At 37.2% G+C, this 15,749-nt stretch overlaps 1 protein-coding gene across 10 annotated transcripts in view; it reads right to left on the reverse strand.

Annotated features, from left to right (window-relative positions):
• Window positions 1-15,749, reverse strand: part of Aff2 (ALF transcription elongation factor 2) — a 478,853-nt gene that overhangs the window by 152,105 nt on the left and 310,999 nt on the right. For 3 of the 10 annotated variants that reach the window (XM_005325137.4, XM_040286594.2, XM_005325135.4), the window contains 2 exons: window positions 417-453; window positions 139-172 (listed from right to left, as the gene is read on the reverse strand). In XM_005325137.4, coding sequence (XP_005325194.2) covers window positions 139-172; window positions 417-453 — 71 coding nt within the window. Of the gene's footprint in view, window positions 1-120; window positions 173-416; window positions 454-6,043; window positions 6,131-15,749 lie in introns of all 10 variants that reach the window. The other 7 variants (XM_040286575.2, XM_040286592.2, XM_040286573.2 and 4 more) reach the window with 3 other exon arrangements.

Here is a 15,749-nt window from a genome sequence, read left to right on the forward strand (position 1 = left end):
AGGATTCATAGTTTGAAGGAGCAAGAAAGAACAAAAAGAATAAGCTCAGAATTGAGGTACTCTTCCTTTGACAAATACCAGTGCCCCCCAGAAGCCTGGCTTGGAAATCCAAGTACTCACGATGTGAATGATACTGACTTTGTAGAAGCTCTGCTGGTTGGGTCACTCCACTCTGAAATAAAGAACACCAAAAATTACTATTCATGTTTCTACTGTCAAACAATAATTCTGAATGAAACTAGTTTTCAAACATGCAGTCCTCCAAGTTTCCTTTCATGGATAACAGATGAAAAATATTGCAACATAACTGTCATTTTTCTACCATGTTTTAATGATATTGACTAGGAAACAGTGAGAAGCAATGGAAAAGAGGACATGGATGCTTGGACTAACAAGGAATCTTCAAAAACACTTACTTTGTAATGTAAATCCTGGGGTCAAATGTTGAGATTCCTATAAGGAAGAACACATAATACAAACATTAGTTTATTACAAGGGAAAAAAGGTATATTCTTTTATGGCTGAAGATATAAAGTTGACTAATGCTTGCAAATGGGCAACCATTAGCAATTACATTAATTAGGCTTCAGTCAGTAGCTCTATTTGAAGGACAAGCATTTTCTAGCCATACCTGCTGCCACATGATCCTAATTCCCATTTTATCAGAATTATAAGTAAGACTGGTATCTATTTGGAAATGCGTGCCACATAGAAACAAATGACCCATATGTGTGAAATTGAAGTGCATAATTTCTTACTTAACTAAGCAATCAATCATGTTTCCAAGGAAGTAAAGGAGACTTGATTCAAACAAACAAATGATCATGGCTTTGGTAAAATTATAAATAAGACTTTAATTTATAGATATGCTAAATTTCCCCTTTTCTAGAAAACACTCCAACTTTTTACCTTCACAATGACTCATATGCAATGGCTGTACTTTATTTTGTGCCAGAGAAGGGTTCTTAAAACTCACTCACAAATCTGTTAAAGTATAGGAACCAATTTTTAATGTTTGTAGGGTATATTATTCAAAAGGATTTAAATTTAATTTAAAAGTCACTGTTCATCCAATTCATTTACTGTTTTGAGAAATTCAGACTTGCACACATTGGGCTTGCTGGCACACCCATGTGGATCCTGACAACTGGCAGGCAGAAACACTACAGTGATGTTCACGTCACACATAGTACTATGCAGATAGAAGAGAGAATTAGAACAGACTGCAAAGCAAGCATTCTAAAACTGGAGACAATGAATTCAAGTAAATATAAGAATTAGTTATTGATCACTGCTGCAAGTAATCTATTCATGAAGCTTACTCTCACCACTCTATAGAGGAAAACAAGACCACAGCATAATTTATCTTTAAAACAAGTAAGCAAGAACTATACCACAATGCTTTAGCTGAAAGTGAAGTTTCCAATCTCTTCAGCATGACTTCATTGCTTGAGAGATTTGTCTTTTGGGAGGATCCCCATTCCAGAAGACTCCAATCAACTCAAGAAGGGGTGGGAAAGCCCTCTTAGCTAGACAGCTATGGTGAAGCCCATGGGGTTTCTTATTCAAAGGCTTCTGAACCCTCACTGATAGAGAACAGCCTTTTGATAATAGGTTCTAAAAACTCTGACCTCTTGATTCCTACCCCTTAGCAATCACAGATGGCAAGGAAGGGGAAATACTTTTGAACAATGTCCAGCCATTGAAAGAAACATTGAGATGTAAAAATTGACAGCACAGAAATCCACAGAAAATGACAGCAAACTCAGAAGTTGAAAAGCAGACACTCTGGCCCTTTTTACCTATATTAACAGCTCCAAGAGCACAAATAGAACATAGTATAATATTACTACTGCACAGTACACTAACTGATGCTCATGATAATATTTAAGTTATCAAGAATGACTAATGCATGTTCAGCAAAATCTTTAAAAGAAGTCTGGAAAACATTACACTTCAAAAAAATTTCTATTTATTACCTAGTCACTACAGAATGATAACTTTCAGTTATTCAGGAATTTCAGTTATTCAGAACATCTAGTTTTTTCATAGTAAAAAATAAGTTAGATTTGATCATTTGTATCTACTATAAAGCAATATTTCTATCTGCTATTTTTCTTAGGGATTTCATTATAAAAGTACAGGGCAGGTTTGGACTTGTAAAACTTTTGGAAATTGAATAAGTTCCAAATCAATCAAACCAATCTGATCAGTGAGTAAAACACAGCCTTTGTCAGTGCTCTTATAAACCTGATTTTCAAAATTACCCAAGTATTTTACATCTTAGTCCCAAACAATCAGTTGTTCAGGGCATAAAGGGAGTGATGCATGAAGCAAACAGGAAGATTATGTTACTTACTGAATTTAACTAATTGACATTACATATTCATGATATAGTTTTGTCTGTTAAGCTGAATAAGACATTTTATAAACTGGAAATCTGAACAAATGAAGCACATTTGTGTATCACCAAAGTCACTAAGTACATACCCAACCTTAACTGGAAGTAGACTGCCTGGTCAGTGAAAGATGCTTCATTATTCATATAGTAATTATTAATTAATAAAGTACAAATTTTAAACAAGTACTTGACTCTAGTTGGGTGTCTGTAGTCCCAGTGGCTTGAGAGGCTGAGACAGAAGGATTGCAAGTTCTAAGTCAGCCTCAGCAACTTAGTAAGGCCCTAAGGAACTTAATGTATCCTGTCTCAAAAAAGGGTGGCAGGGACCTGTAGATGTGCCTCAGTGGTTAAGCTCTCCTGGGTTCAATCCCTTGTATGTATAAATAAATAAATAAATAAATAAATAAATAAATAAATAAATAAATAAAAAGCAGACACTTGACTTCGAGTTGTGCATTTCTTTCATACATTTGTCATAGATGCTAGAATATAATGATGCCAAATTGCTTTCACAAACTTAAGTGAGACACATTGAAATAATAGCCTTTATGATAGTTCTACAATTGGAGACTCCTATAGGATCTAGATTATAGAGCAGGGGTCAGCTAACTCTTCCTGCTAAGGGCCAGATAGTAAATAATTTAGGATTTGGAAAACATATGGTCTTTTTCGTAGTTATTCAACTCTACATTATAGTGTGAATGGGTGTGGCCTGGTTCCAAGAGAGTTTGATTTATAGATTCTGAAATTTGAATATCACATTAATATTCATATTATTCACAATAACAATAGTATAATTTTTATGTTGAAAAATTTAACCATTTAAAAATGTTATAAAAAGGTATAGATTATATAGTTGGCCTACCTCTACCTACAGAGGATAAAACATATTGCTCCATTTAATTCTGATAAGCATATATTTACTCCCTTCTTTCTGAGGGTTTCCATTCTCTGTGAGGAAACATGGACTGCTTTTTTTGTGGGGAGGGGGCACTGTGGATTGAACCCAGAAGTGCTTAACTACTGAGCAACATCCCCATACCTTTTTATTTTTATTTATTTTTTTAAATTTAAAAACAGAGTCTTTGGGCTGGGGTTGTGGCTCAGTGGTAGAGCTCTTGCCTGGCATGTGTGATGCACTGAGTTTGATTCTCAGCACCACATATAAATAAATAAAATAAAGGTCCATCAAGAATTAAACAAATTTTTTTAAATTAAATAAATAAAACAGAGTCTTGCATAAGTTGCTTAGTGCACCTAAGTTGCTGAGGCTGGCCTCAAACTTGTGATCATCCTATCCTAGCCTTCCAAATCACTAGGATAACAGGTGTATGCCACCATGTTTGGCCCAAAACATGGCATTTAAAATTTGTGATTGGTAAGAAAAAAACTTAAATTGAGAAATTTTCAGCTGTATTTTTTTTATAAGTTTACATAATCATAGACTATTTGACCTAAAAGTCTACTGGAATTTTATGGTCGCCAAACACATACACCACCTCAAGTGCAGATGGGGAAGCTGAGGCTAAGAGGAATTTGAACAGGAGCACATGGCCAGCAAATGGCAGAACCAGGATTAAAAATATCTAAGATTTCTGTTCTAATGGCAGCATTTTGCTAGGCAAACTCTGTCATGGATATAAGAAAAATGATGCTACCCTGGAGGGTGGTATCTCCCAGTTCTGGTCCAAGGATAGAAGAATGGGCAATCACCTATTCCACCCATTTTCTGGAGATTGTCATGTTTTGGAAGATGTAATTTGAACTGGGGCATCTTTAAATCTGTGTGAGAAAGAACACACTGAGAAACAGTATGACCCTTGGTGTCAAAACACTTTGATCTAAATACCAATGCCTTCATTTATTAACTGAGTGACCTCAAGCAGAAAATTCAACTACTATATGCCTCAATTTCCTCCTCTATGAACTAGCGATGAGAAAGGTTTTAATTTCTGTGAGTTGTAGTGAGGATTTAATTATTTGCTATATAGTAAATACTTAGAATGAGGTGAGGCATATAATATTATGTTTCTGAGGTTATTATGTAGGATGTACTTTTCCTTCAAATCAACACTGTGACAGGAATCAAATGAAACAAAAGAGCGGATATGTGGCCATCCTGGTTTTACCCTTTTATCCAACTTGCTTCTATCTTTATTGTGAAGTTGATGGTAGCACAAGTAATTGGCAGAAAACTCAAGTCGTGCCTGATTCCAAATCATTCACATGCTACAAAAAGCCCATTTAAACAGCCAGTTCTTTTGTATATACTTGTAAATGTCGAAATTGCAGCTTGTACAAATTATCTCCAAAATTGGAAAACCCAGATGAAAACAATGCAATTGCTGTCCAAGTGGTGTATTCCATTCCTAAATGGATGGAATGTTCTCCGTGCAGAAGATGCTTAGGAGAAAGATATCAAGTCCAGGGCAGCAAAGGAGGGAGAGTAAAGCTTTGGGAAGGAATGACACACACTCAGACTGGGATGGTAGGGTTGCCACTCACTTACACCTGACTCTTTTTGAAGGAAAGAGGGGGAAATTAAACACAGTTTCGATCAGAATTATTGTCAAAATCATAGCCTCAAAAGCTAAAGGATCTGATTATTTATTTCTCCTTTTACAAGTAAAGCTCAAATTCCTAGCATGACTTCCAAGGTCTTTCACAGCAAGACATTCACTTGTCCAGGGTTCATCTCTCTCCACTAGCTAATCCTAAAAACTCATACCCACATGTGTCACACCATGATTCCTCATCTCTCTATACCATTGCTAATGCTGCTGGGCCCTTTTGTACCTGCAAGAATATTCCTTGTCCTCTAAGTACTGCCACCTCCGATATGAGCACCCCCTTTAAGTCCCAGGAGGGTTGTATACTTCTTTAAGCCTCATATTCTCTATGAAAACCTCTACTATGTACATTGCTTTGCTGTTTACCTGAAAAAAAATGTGCATGGCTTTTCTAATTTTTAGAATATCATATGCCCTCGGTAATGATTTCTGAATAAATAGGCAAAAGGAAGAAAGGCAATAAGGCATTTTTTTTCTTTTAAAGTATATTATTCTTTTAAAGTATTTTGAAGTATGATAGCCACATGTATATAGGCACTTAAAAAACTGATGGTGATAGATTGTTATTGGAAGCAGGGGGAGGAAAATATATTCAAAATTTGACAACAGAACTGTAGAAGACAAAGTTCTGTCTATGTGACAGGCTGCTTGATAAAGATCTGTCTGCTTGAGAGTAAGGACTTGAAGGTGATATACAAAAATGAAAACTGATCTATCAGAGTGAAAAATAATAAGTTTTCTAAAATCTAAAATTTTTGAATTTGTTGGTTCATCATCCATTCGGTCCTCCTTGAGGGATAAGCATATGCTCCTCTGATTCATAAATTCTGGGCACAGTCATGTGGGCAGTGGCAATGCACAGGGAGTAGGATATGCATGCCAGAATCTGAGTGAAGCCTGTCTTCAAGATGCTCTTTCAATAAAAATTATATGTATATTACCATCTTGAGGGGAGAGGCAAGATGGAATCTAGGTTTTATGGCACTAGAAGACCAGGATCTTTTATCCTTAAGAATCTGATCAGAAGATTTTGTCAAAATGAATATAAGGAGAATGGAGGAAGAGAACTGACCTGTCCTGGGATGGAAAATGTGTTCTGCTCAGAGTTTCCAGGAGTATGCATGGCAGTGAGAGGAGTAGGCCAGGAATGGGTCATCTCCTGATAAGGAAAAATAGAGCAACTTTATTTCTGAGTACTTAGACAATCAAACCCCTTCTTGGCACTAAATATAATAGGCCCCTTACAACTACTAAGAGGACAGACTTAATTGACCTGTTTTTTAAGGGAACTTAAAGTTATCCTGTTTAATTAACTGCCCCACTCCAGTTCACTAAGCCTATCTGCATTGCAAAGGACCATCCAGCATCTGCTTGTACACTGCCAATGACAGGAGACTCATTGCTGCTTGAAGTCATGCTGAGTCAGCTAGATCACACTATTCTTCCTGGCTGCAGCTAAAACCTGTTCTCTGGAAACTTCTACCTATACATTGTAATTTGGAGCCATATAGAACATATTTCCTCCTTCTTTGGTATGACAGGCCTTCAGCTTTGGAAAGCAGCAATCCTATCCACTGGTATTATCTCTTCTCCAGGGCAAGATATCCTCAGCTTGCTCCTTCATTTATTGGGAACCTTCAATTTTTCTTCCAATGTTCCATTTATGCATTCTGTCACTATTTTAGGTGCTCCCAGCGGGGCCCTCCTGATTGCCTGGGGCTCTTTTAACTCAGTCTTTTGTTCTAGATGTGATCCTCCAGCTCCAAGGAGGGTGGCACTATCATTGCCTTCAATCTGGATACTCTGATACTCATCTTCTCTTGATGCAGCCTAATAGTTAGTGACAAGATTATGCACAAGCAGTTGATTTTTCCATGCAAAGATGAGGTGGCTAAGCAGAATTCTTTCCCATTCACAGAGAAAGATATGATGTGATTGGTAGCTCGGTCCCACCAGGCAGTACACACAGTCTATTTGTGAGCTGAAGTCTCCAAACAGGAAAAGCCCCTCAGGCTCCCATCCTGTTATCAGCAGGGGAACCTTCTCCGTGCTTTCAAACACTCATTTTAAAAGAGGTGCTGTTCAAATCTTGCTTGAGTCTTAGGGCACATGGCCAACAATACTTTACCCTAAGAGCAAGGATAATTAAATGACATGCTCAAAGCCCCAGCAACAGAGATGATAAATTTTGTGAAGCAGGAGGGAGTCAGCATGTGTTGGATTCATCAAACATTTTCATATATAAACATTAAACATAAAAATCAATGTAATGATGGAAATAAAGAAGGGCTTTGGAGAGGGGTGGAGGGTATCAAAGTTTGTGAAAGTCTTTTTTTTTTAATGAGTAAGTTACATAATACTTCCCCCCCCCCCGAATCTTTATGGGTAACATAATTAGTCATTTCAAAGGTAATATTAATAAGAACACTCAGGTAGCACTAAAACATGTTTTTTTTTCCTTCTATAATTACCTAGTTCAAAAAGAGTCTTTGATGTATGAAGAGCTGTAATGCAAGGAGATACTTCACAGCTTCATTCACAGTGGCACTACTGAAGCAGAATTTGTAAGTATTATTCAGACAAGCACTGACACAGATTGAATTTTACCCAGCGCTACTTTAAAAGGAGAAGGTAAGTACATTAAAAATGCACACAAGATTTAGAGGGGATGCTTAACCTACTTAAGAGATAGACTATTTCCAAGTGTTTTTGAGTTGTGCATTTGTATCCAGTTGATAACATTCATGACAAATACTACTTATGTATTCATCAAAACTTGCCCCAAAGTAACAACGTGACAACTGTTTAAAGCAGAATTCTAATTACTCTGTCTTTAAAATACTCAATGAGTTCTTTTAAAATTTAGGTGATTTTTCATATGTTGGAAAAAATGACAACCTTTTTAAACAAATGATACTTGAAAAACTGGATATCCATATGTAGAGAATGAAACTAGATCCCTATCTCTCCTCTGCACAAACATCAACTCAAAGTGGATCAAATACCTAGGAATTACACCAGAAACTATGCAACTGCTGAAAGAAAACATAACCTCAACACTCCAACATATTGGTATGGGCACTGACTTCTTCAATAAGATTCCTAAAGCTCCAGGCATAAAACCAAGAGTTAATAAATGATATGGCATCAAATTAATAAGCTTCTTCACAACAAGCTATTAAAAGCATGAAGAAAGAGCCTACAGAATGGGAGACAATCTTTGCCAAGTAGGCTTCTCACAGAAGATTAATATCTAGAATATATAAAGAACTCAAAATACTCAACATTAAAAATCAAATAACCCATTCAATAAATAGTAAAGTGATATAAAAAGACATTTCTCAAAGGGAGAATTACAAATGGCCAACAAATATATGAAAAAAATGTTCAACATATTTAACAATTAGGGATATCCAAATTGAAACCACACTGAGACTTCATTTTGCTCCAGTTAGAATGTCAGTCATCAAGAATACAAATAACAATAAATGTTAATGAGGATGTAGGAAAACAGATCACTTATACACTGTTGGTGGTGGGATCGTAAATTAGTACAATCATTATGGAAATCAGTATGGAGGTTCCTCAAAAGACAAGGAATGGAACCACCATATGACACAGCTATATCACTCCTCAGTATTTAGCCAAAAGAATTAAAGTCATCATGCTATAGTCATACAAACACACTCATGTTTACAGAAGCACAACACAACAGCTAAGTTACAGAACCAGCCTAGGTGTTTTTCAATAGATAAAGAAAATGTGGTATATATAATGGAGTTTTACTCAGCCATATACAAGAATAAAATTATGGCCTTTGCAGGAAAAAATGGATAGAACTAGAAACCAGTTAAGCAAAATAAGTCACACTCAGAAAGATTTGTTTTCTCTCATATGTGGAAGCTGGAGAGAAAAAAAGGTCAATAAAAGGGGGTATCTCATGAAAATAGGAGGGTAATAAGTAGAGTAGATTAAGGGGGAAGAAAGAGTGAAGGGAATGGGGAAATATTGGAGAATGAAATTGACCAAATTATATTTTGTGCATGTATGAATATATCACAATGAATCCTGTTATTAGGTATAATTGTTATATATTGATATTTTATTTTTTTAAAATAGGTTTTTTTTTTCCTAATTAAGGCTCATCATTAGTCAGATCATTTAAAATATGTAACAGGAGGAAAAGGGGGATGGGGAGATGTTGTTCAAAGGGCAAAAAGTTACAGTTAGTCACAATAAATTCTGGAGATCTACTATATCATATAGAGACCATAGTTAATGATAATATACTGTATACTTGCATATTGCTATTACAATAGATTTTAAATGTTGTTAGCATAAAAAGCATAAGGACATGAGATGATGGATATATTAATTAATTTGATCTAATCACTCCACAATGAAAACACATAGGCAAACATCACATATCACATTACTCTATAAACATATACAGTTTGGGGACTGGGGTTGTGGCTCAGCAGTAGAGCACTTGCCTAGCACGTGTGAGGCCCTGGGTTCGATCCTCAGCACCACATAAAAATAAATTTAAAAAAAAGGTATTGAAAACTACAACTAAAAAATAAATATTTTTTAAAAACACACACAGTTTTTCTTTGTCAGTTAAAAATAACTTAATTTAAATTAAATTTAGTAAATTAACTCAATTAATTTGAATAAATATAAATAAATATAAATAGTTCATGTTGACCAAGGAACAGTAAGCTACAGCTTAGAAAGGAGTTCTAAGGTCTTTCCAGTAGCCAGGGGTAGGCCTCAAGCAATCAGATGCCTAGTTACATTCCCTTTCACTACTGGTTTTAGGAGTGTATCTCTGGGGTCACTAAAAGGTGTTTCAGGGAAAACAAAATCACTTCTCAAAGGTGAACCTCTTCCCCCAGGTCTTCTTTACTGATTCTGTGGCAAGATCTGCTTATCTTGAATTGCCAGCAAAGTGTACCACCCTGCTGGCTGATCCACATGGAACTGCATAGTTTTTCCATTTTCAATTACAATTGATTCTGTATATTTAAAAATGTGAGATTTCATGAAACAGCTCACTGAGTTGATGTTACCACTGATGCATTTGATTATGGTAGGGAGTTTGCAGTTGAAAGGGTTATAATTTCCTGAAAGTATATCTTCAGCAAGAAACTTTTGAGCAAGCTCTTTCACATCTCAAAAATTAGTTAGACCTAATTTAAAATATGTAACAGGAGGAAAAGGGGGAAGTGTGGCAAGCTCACAGCATACCTTCCATTGTTATTCTTTTCATTAACACTTGAAAGATATTAATCTATTTTTATGTTCTTGCTTTTGCCAAGATAAGGACACCTACACACCATTATACAACTGTACTAATCTTTCACCCAATCATCAGCTAGGGATGAGCACCTCCTCCGAAAGTATTACTAAGGCTTTTATGAGTGACCCCAATCCTAAGCACCTGAACTTTACACCTTCACCTTTAACAAAAAAATTAAACACGTATACACACATTTAAGATTGGTCTGATCATCCATAAAGAAGGCCTCCTTATATCTGGACTCCTCTGATTCCTCCCAGAGAAAGAGAGAGATAAAGCAGGGAATCAGATCCCTACTGGACAAATATGATGATTAAGTTCATGAGAGGTGAGGTTGCTTACACACAGCCTCATATTTAGATGTAAGTGAATAGTGGCCAGTTCCAAAGTATACACTTTCCAGTAGAGCAAATGAGGCTCCCCTTTGAAAGATTGGCGAACATGGTTAATGGAGAAAGGATTAGGTAATAACATTTTATTTTTTAGTATTTGACAAGGAATGGGTTCCACATGTGATAGAGCACTCTATATACATTTCAACAATGGCCAGACACTTATCTTAATCTGATATCAAGTCTCCAAAGCAAAACCCAGAAAAAAAAAAAACCACAAAAGGCCCAATTTTCCATTGCACTATACGTACCATGGCTCATGGCTAGAACTCTGACAAATCAAACAAGTTGTAAGAAGCCCTGCTTTGCCCATTTGAGACATAGAAGCTGTGTATCTCAAAGGCTTTGGGGAAGAAGACAATGTGGTGTTGTAAACTTTGCTAATCTCAAATATACACTATAGTCATCATACAGTGCTGTCTAAATGACTCCTGTATCAAGTAACTAGTATGTTGTCACAAGCCTTGTTTTACTCAACTTTGAATCTCCAATGCCTGTTACATACTAATTGGATGGTCTTTTTGTACCACAAACTAAAGAGGCAAGATTTAACATCACATCTGTATGTCAAAGGAAGAATCAGAGATATGAAGAAGCAAAGTGATTTGTCCAAGGCTGCATAACAAATGTCAGGGTCTCTTTGTTCTACTATTTTTTTTACTAAGTGGCTATTATGTGCCAGCAACTGGGATATAGAAATAATCAAACTCTTTCCCTGGATGAGCACACTCTTCCTGACACATTAAGAGCACAGTTGCAAGAAAAAAATTGTAGTATGAAGCAACTGGGAAAGGATTCAGAGCAGAGGTGACAGAGAGGGTGGGGGAGGTCCTTTCAGAGGCTCACATTATACCTGTCACACAGTAGCTCATCAAACAATATGTGTTTAGGATAAACATAAATATCAATGTTCTTACCTTCAAAGTCTTCAAACTTAGGAGGGAATTACAGCAATTTTTCAAATGTCTATCTCATGAATGGCAATAATTGGGGTAATTCTTCTATTCACTATTGTTGTTGTGTGGTCAGAAAACTAAGAATAACATAGGGCAAGCTTGACTCAAGTTTGAGCTCTGTATGGAGCTACCTGAATGATCCTGGTCAAGTTGCTTGCCCACTCTGAGATCAGTTTTCCACCTATAAGCTGCTGGCTTTGGCTTGAATGTTTTCTAGGGTTTCTCTAGCTATCAATGTGGTTAATCTGTGAGTCTACCTGCTCTGTGTATGTCAGAAGCCTGCCATAAGGGAAAGAAAGCTAATGAGTATGTAAGGGCTTGGGATAGAGCTATACACATTTAAACCTCATTGTTACTAGCCCCACAACCACAACTGTAGCATTGCCAGTATGAGCTGGCAAGCATCTGTTTAGCAATCAGGCAACTAAGGCTCTGTTCAGCACTTGAGAAGATAGTGGTGGCACACACCCTTCCCCTTTCCTTCTACTGACATGCCAAGAAAGTAGTCAATGCAGTTTTAGAAGTCTTTCCAAATTTCTGTGATTATGAATAGTAAGTGTAGATAGTTAAGGGTTTTCAGGCAGAAGGAAAATAAGTCCACAAAATCAGGTTGGAGCTTATTTTCATGGGGACTTGAAATTAAATTACCCTTAAATCAGGATAACTGACCTTGGTGTCTGATTTCCTTTGGGGATCTTTTCCTTGTTTCTTTTGAGGGAGCATACTCCTCAAAATGTACTGACAGCAATGCAAAAATATACACTGGACAATCTTAAAAGCCACCACACCACAGCTTCAGGATGTAGGAACATCAGCATCCTCTTCTCCAAAACTAATTAAGCCTAAAAACATTGAATCCACATGTCCCATTTGTGTGAGTGAGGACTCAGCATTAGATAGTCAAATCTGATTCTTTTAGCTAAAGGAGGCCTCCTTCAGAGAAACGCAGGAAAGGGTGTTAGCTTACTAGAAAACCTAATTTGTTTGAATAAATGACTTACAACCTTTGTATTGATGGGCCTTGATAGTTCTCTGGGGAGGCAGAAATGGGAGAGGGGGCAGTTAGGCATTAGGATTACTAAGGAATATGGGACAAGGGCCCTTGCAGTGCCCAGGAAGGACTGTTCAGGGACTCAGCCTCAGAAGGGCAGCAGCCAAATCATTGATTAGCCCTCACTCTACTATCAGTTGCTAACTGGCCTGTGGGAATCTTGGCTCCTCCCTGATAGGAGACAGAAGCAAAGCAGGAGGGTTAGCATATTATCTGTAGCCGCAGTGGGGCTGTTCCTAGGAAATGGATAAAAGGAAGCTGGAGGGAGCCAAGTTGTCATTTTGGAGAAGAACCCTGTGCTGTCTGTGATCTGTCTAGGCAACTACTCCCAGTGTGGTATCCCAGAATACAGCTACACTGCTCTGTAGCCACTGCAGAAACACTTAGGTCAATCTGCTGCTTTTCCCTCCGGAAGGCCTAGGAAGGATAGTGGACCTAAGATGGAGCCCTTTGGCCAGGGCAGGGAACTTGGCTGTTCCATATAAAATTTCTTTTGGAGGGCAGCAAGGCATGTGGGTGGGGATTCTGGTATCTTTCTTCTCTGGTCCCTCTCAGGGTAGATCATGCATTTCCTAGAACAAGCTAGTTTTACCCTAATGATGCTCAAGAGATATGTGCTTTTTATGTAGGGCTCAAGTGCTTTTTAACCCTGTTTAGACCACAGTCTAGAACACTGATCTTACTCAGAAAATGGGATCTTACTTGTTAGCCTTGCAAAGTGCTGGGCACATGGTATAACTTGGCTTCAGTGAAGCATTTACCAAACCTCACCTAGAAATCTTGCAGCTCAGGATGAAGAAAGGTGCATTATTATGTACTATGGTGGAATAAGCTTATACAAATATTAGAGTAAGTACAGTCAACCAAGCAGACATGTCCCTACAGACATGCCATAGGACTCTGTTATTAGTAGTCCTCCCCTGTTAACCCATGTAAATATAATATTATTATTATATTATACTTGAATAATAATATTATTATTAAGCCTTACTTTTTAATGCCTCACTTTTAATCAGACTCTGGTAGCAAAAATCACTCAAAATATTATCTTGTTCAATCAGTAATTTGAAAGAACATATAGAATATCTGCTAATCAGGATTACAGGTGACATTAGTCTATGAGTTATCAAAATTCAGAAACACCTTGCAACACTGGCCTAAAGCAATTATAATCTACAAACCAAGTATAAAACTGAGAAAGACCACCTAGCTTAACTATAATCCATGGGGTCAAAAACCAATTATTTTAGTTGACAACCCCAAATTATTTTAAGGACTTTTGGCAGCTGAAAGAACTTTTGCCAAATCATGTGACATTAAGGTAAGTATGGAAGGCAATAGTTCTGCTAAAAACTGCATGGAAAAGACCTGGACACAGACAGAGAACTATCCTGGAAGCCCCATCTTAGCACGGGAGTGTGGAAACTGTAATCTCTACTAGATGCTGAGAGGAAGAAGAGAGAAAGAAGAGAGAAAAATTCAATCTACAAAAAAACTAGTCCAATGGGAAGAATAATAGATGTCTTCAAATAAGCAAAAGATTTGTGATGTACTTTTGCAATGAAAATTTTGGCCTATGGGTAAAAGCTATTAGGGGACAAATTTTAACTCAACCTAGGGAATAAATTCCAATGATGTGAGGTTTCCAATCACAGAGCCTACTTTCTTTGAAGGCAGTAAGTGAGAAACACATGTCTAAAGGTGAGATGATCCCAATGTAGGATAATGGAGAAGGGATTCCTAGAAAGGCAGGGGGTGGAAAGGTATGAACCAACTAATTTGCCTTCCTAATCAGTAATCATACTCTTTATTTCTATATAGATAGCAATATATATGAGAAGATGGAAAGCTGAATATTGATCAAGATTGCATGGCTGACCAATTTAGCTAAGGAAATTCATTATTCTTCTATGATTGGGGTGTGAGAGGGCATTGGAAGGGTACTGTTTCACAGTGAGATAGCTACCATCCCAATGTCTGACTGTTTGCTCAGCCCTTGCAAATTGCAACAACACTATAGCCATAGACTTTACTGGGCTTGATCAATAAGTATTCCTGCCAAGCCATTCTAGTGGTCAAAACCTTGATCAGTCTAGATGAATGAATATTCTTCTGTTTGGCATCATCTGAATACAGTCTCCTGAGAATGTATCTCTGATTTCTGTACAAGTGCTGATAGGGAGAAAGTATATGATCCACTGCTTTAGTTGTTGCATGAAGTATAACTTCCCAACCATGGTGTAAAAGTGGGCCAACCCAAAATGCAGTCTACCAGACCAAAACAACAACACAAAAGAGTGATTCTTTTCAAAGTGAACACTAAGTTGTGATTTCATTGACACAGTATAAAAATCTTGGCAATGTTTCTTCAAATTACTAGTTGATTGTTTAAGCCCCAGGACTATACATGTAAAAACCTCATACTGTCTGCCTTTATCCTGAAAATCCCCAAACTAAGCTCCACTGAAAAAAGAACCTAATTCTGATTTACAATTAAGAAGCATGGTGATCAGTACTCTGAAGCTGTATTTCATGCTTTTTCAGACAATCAATCTAGCCAATTTGCTATTATCAGATACAACCAATTACCTTTCACCCACTAAATGCAATGGGGATATATGGCCAGGTATAAAATCTATCCATGAGACTTCTTTTGAACTTGTTTCCCTTCAGGCATTTTTTCCCTCAGATGTGCAAATCAAAGAAACACCTCCAAAGGCAGTAAAGGGGTAAAGACCCCCCAATTTACTGGGCAGAATTCAACCATTTCCATGGGGTTCTCTACAAGGTTTCAGCAGCAACAACCTGAGGCCACAGCACAGGTCACCAAAGGGTTTGACTCTTCCAACAGATGATTGTCTTGTAAATTTCAGTCCTCATCAGGAAATCTGTCTAAATTAGGTTGAATCAGACAGAACAGAAGACTGGCCACCCCACTAGGAAATGCTGTTAGGTTGAACGGCATGGAATTCTTTGGCTTTTGTGGTAAAGGCAAAATTAGTACAAGTCCAGGGGTTAGAAATCTACAAACTACTCACTGAATGGAACTATGTTTCAAAGATAGGAACAATAAGAAA

The sequence above is a fragment of the Ictidomys tridecemlineatus genome, chromosome X (genome assembly GCF_052094955.1).
Source record: "Ictidomys tridecemlineatus isolate mIctTri1 chromosome X, mIctTri1.hap1, whole genome shotgun sequence".
NCBI lineage: Eukaryota > Metazoa > Chordata > Mammalia > Rodentia > Sciuridae > Ictidomys > Ictidomys tridecemlineatus.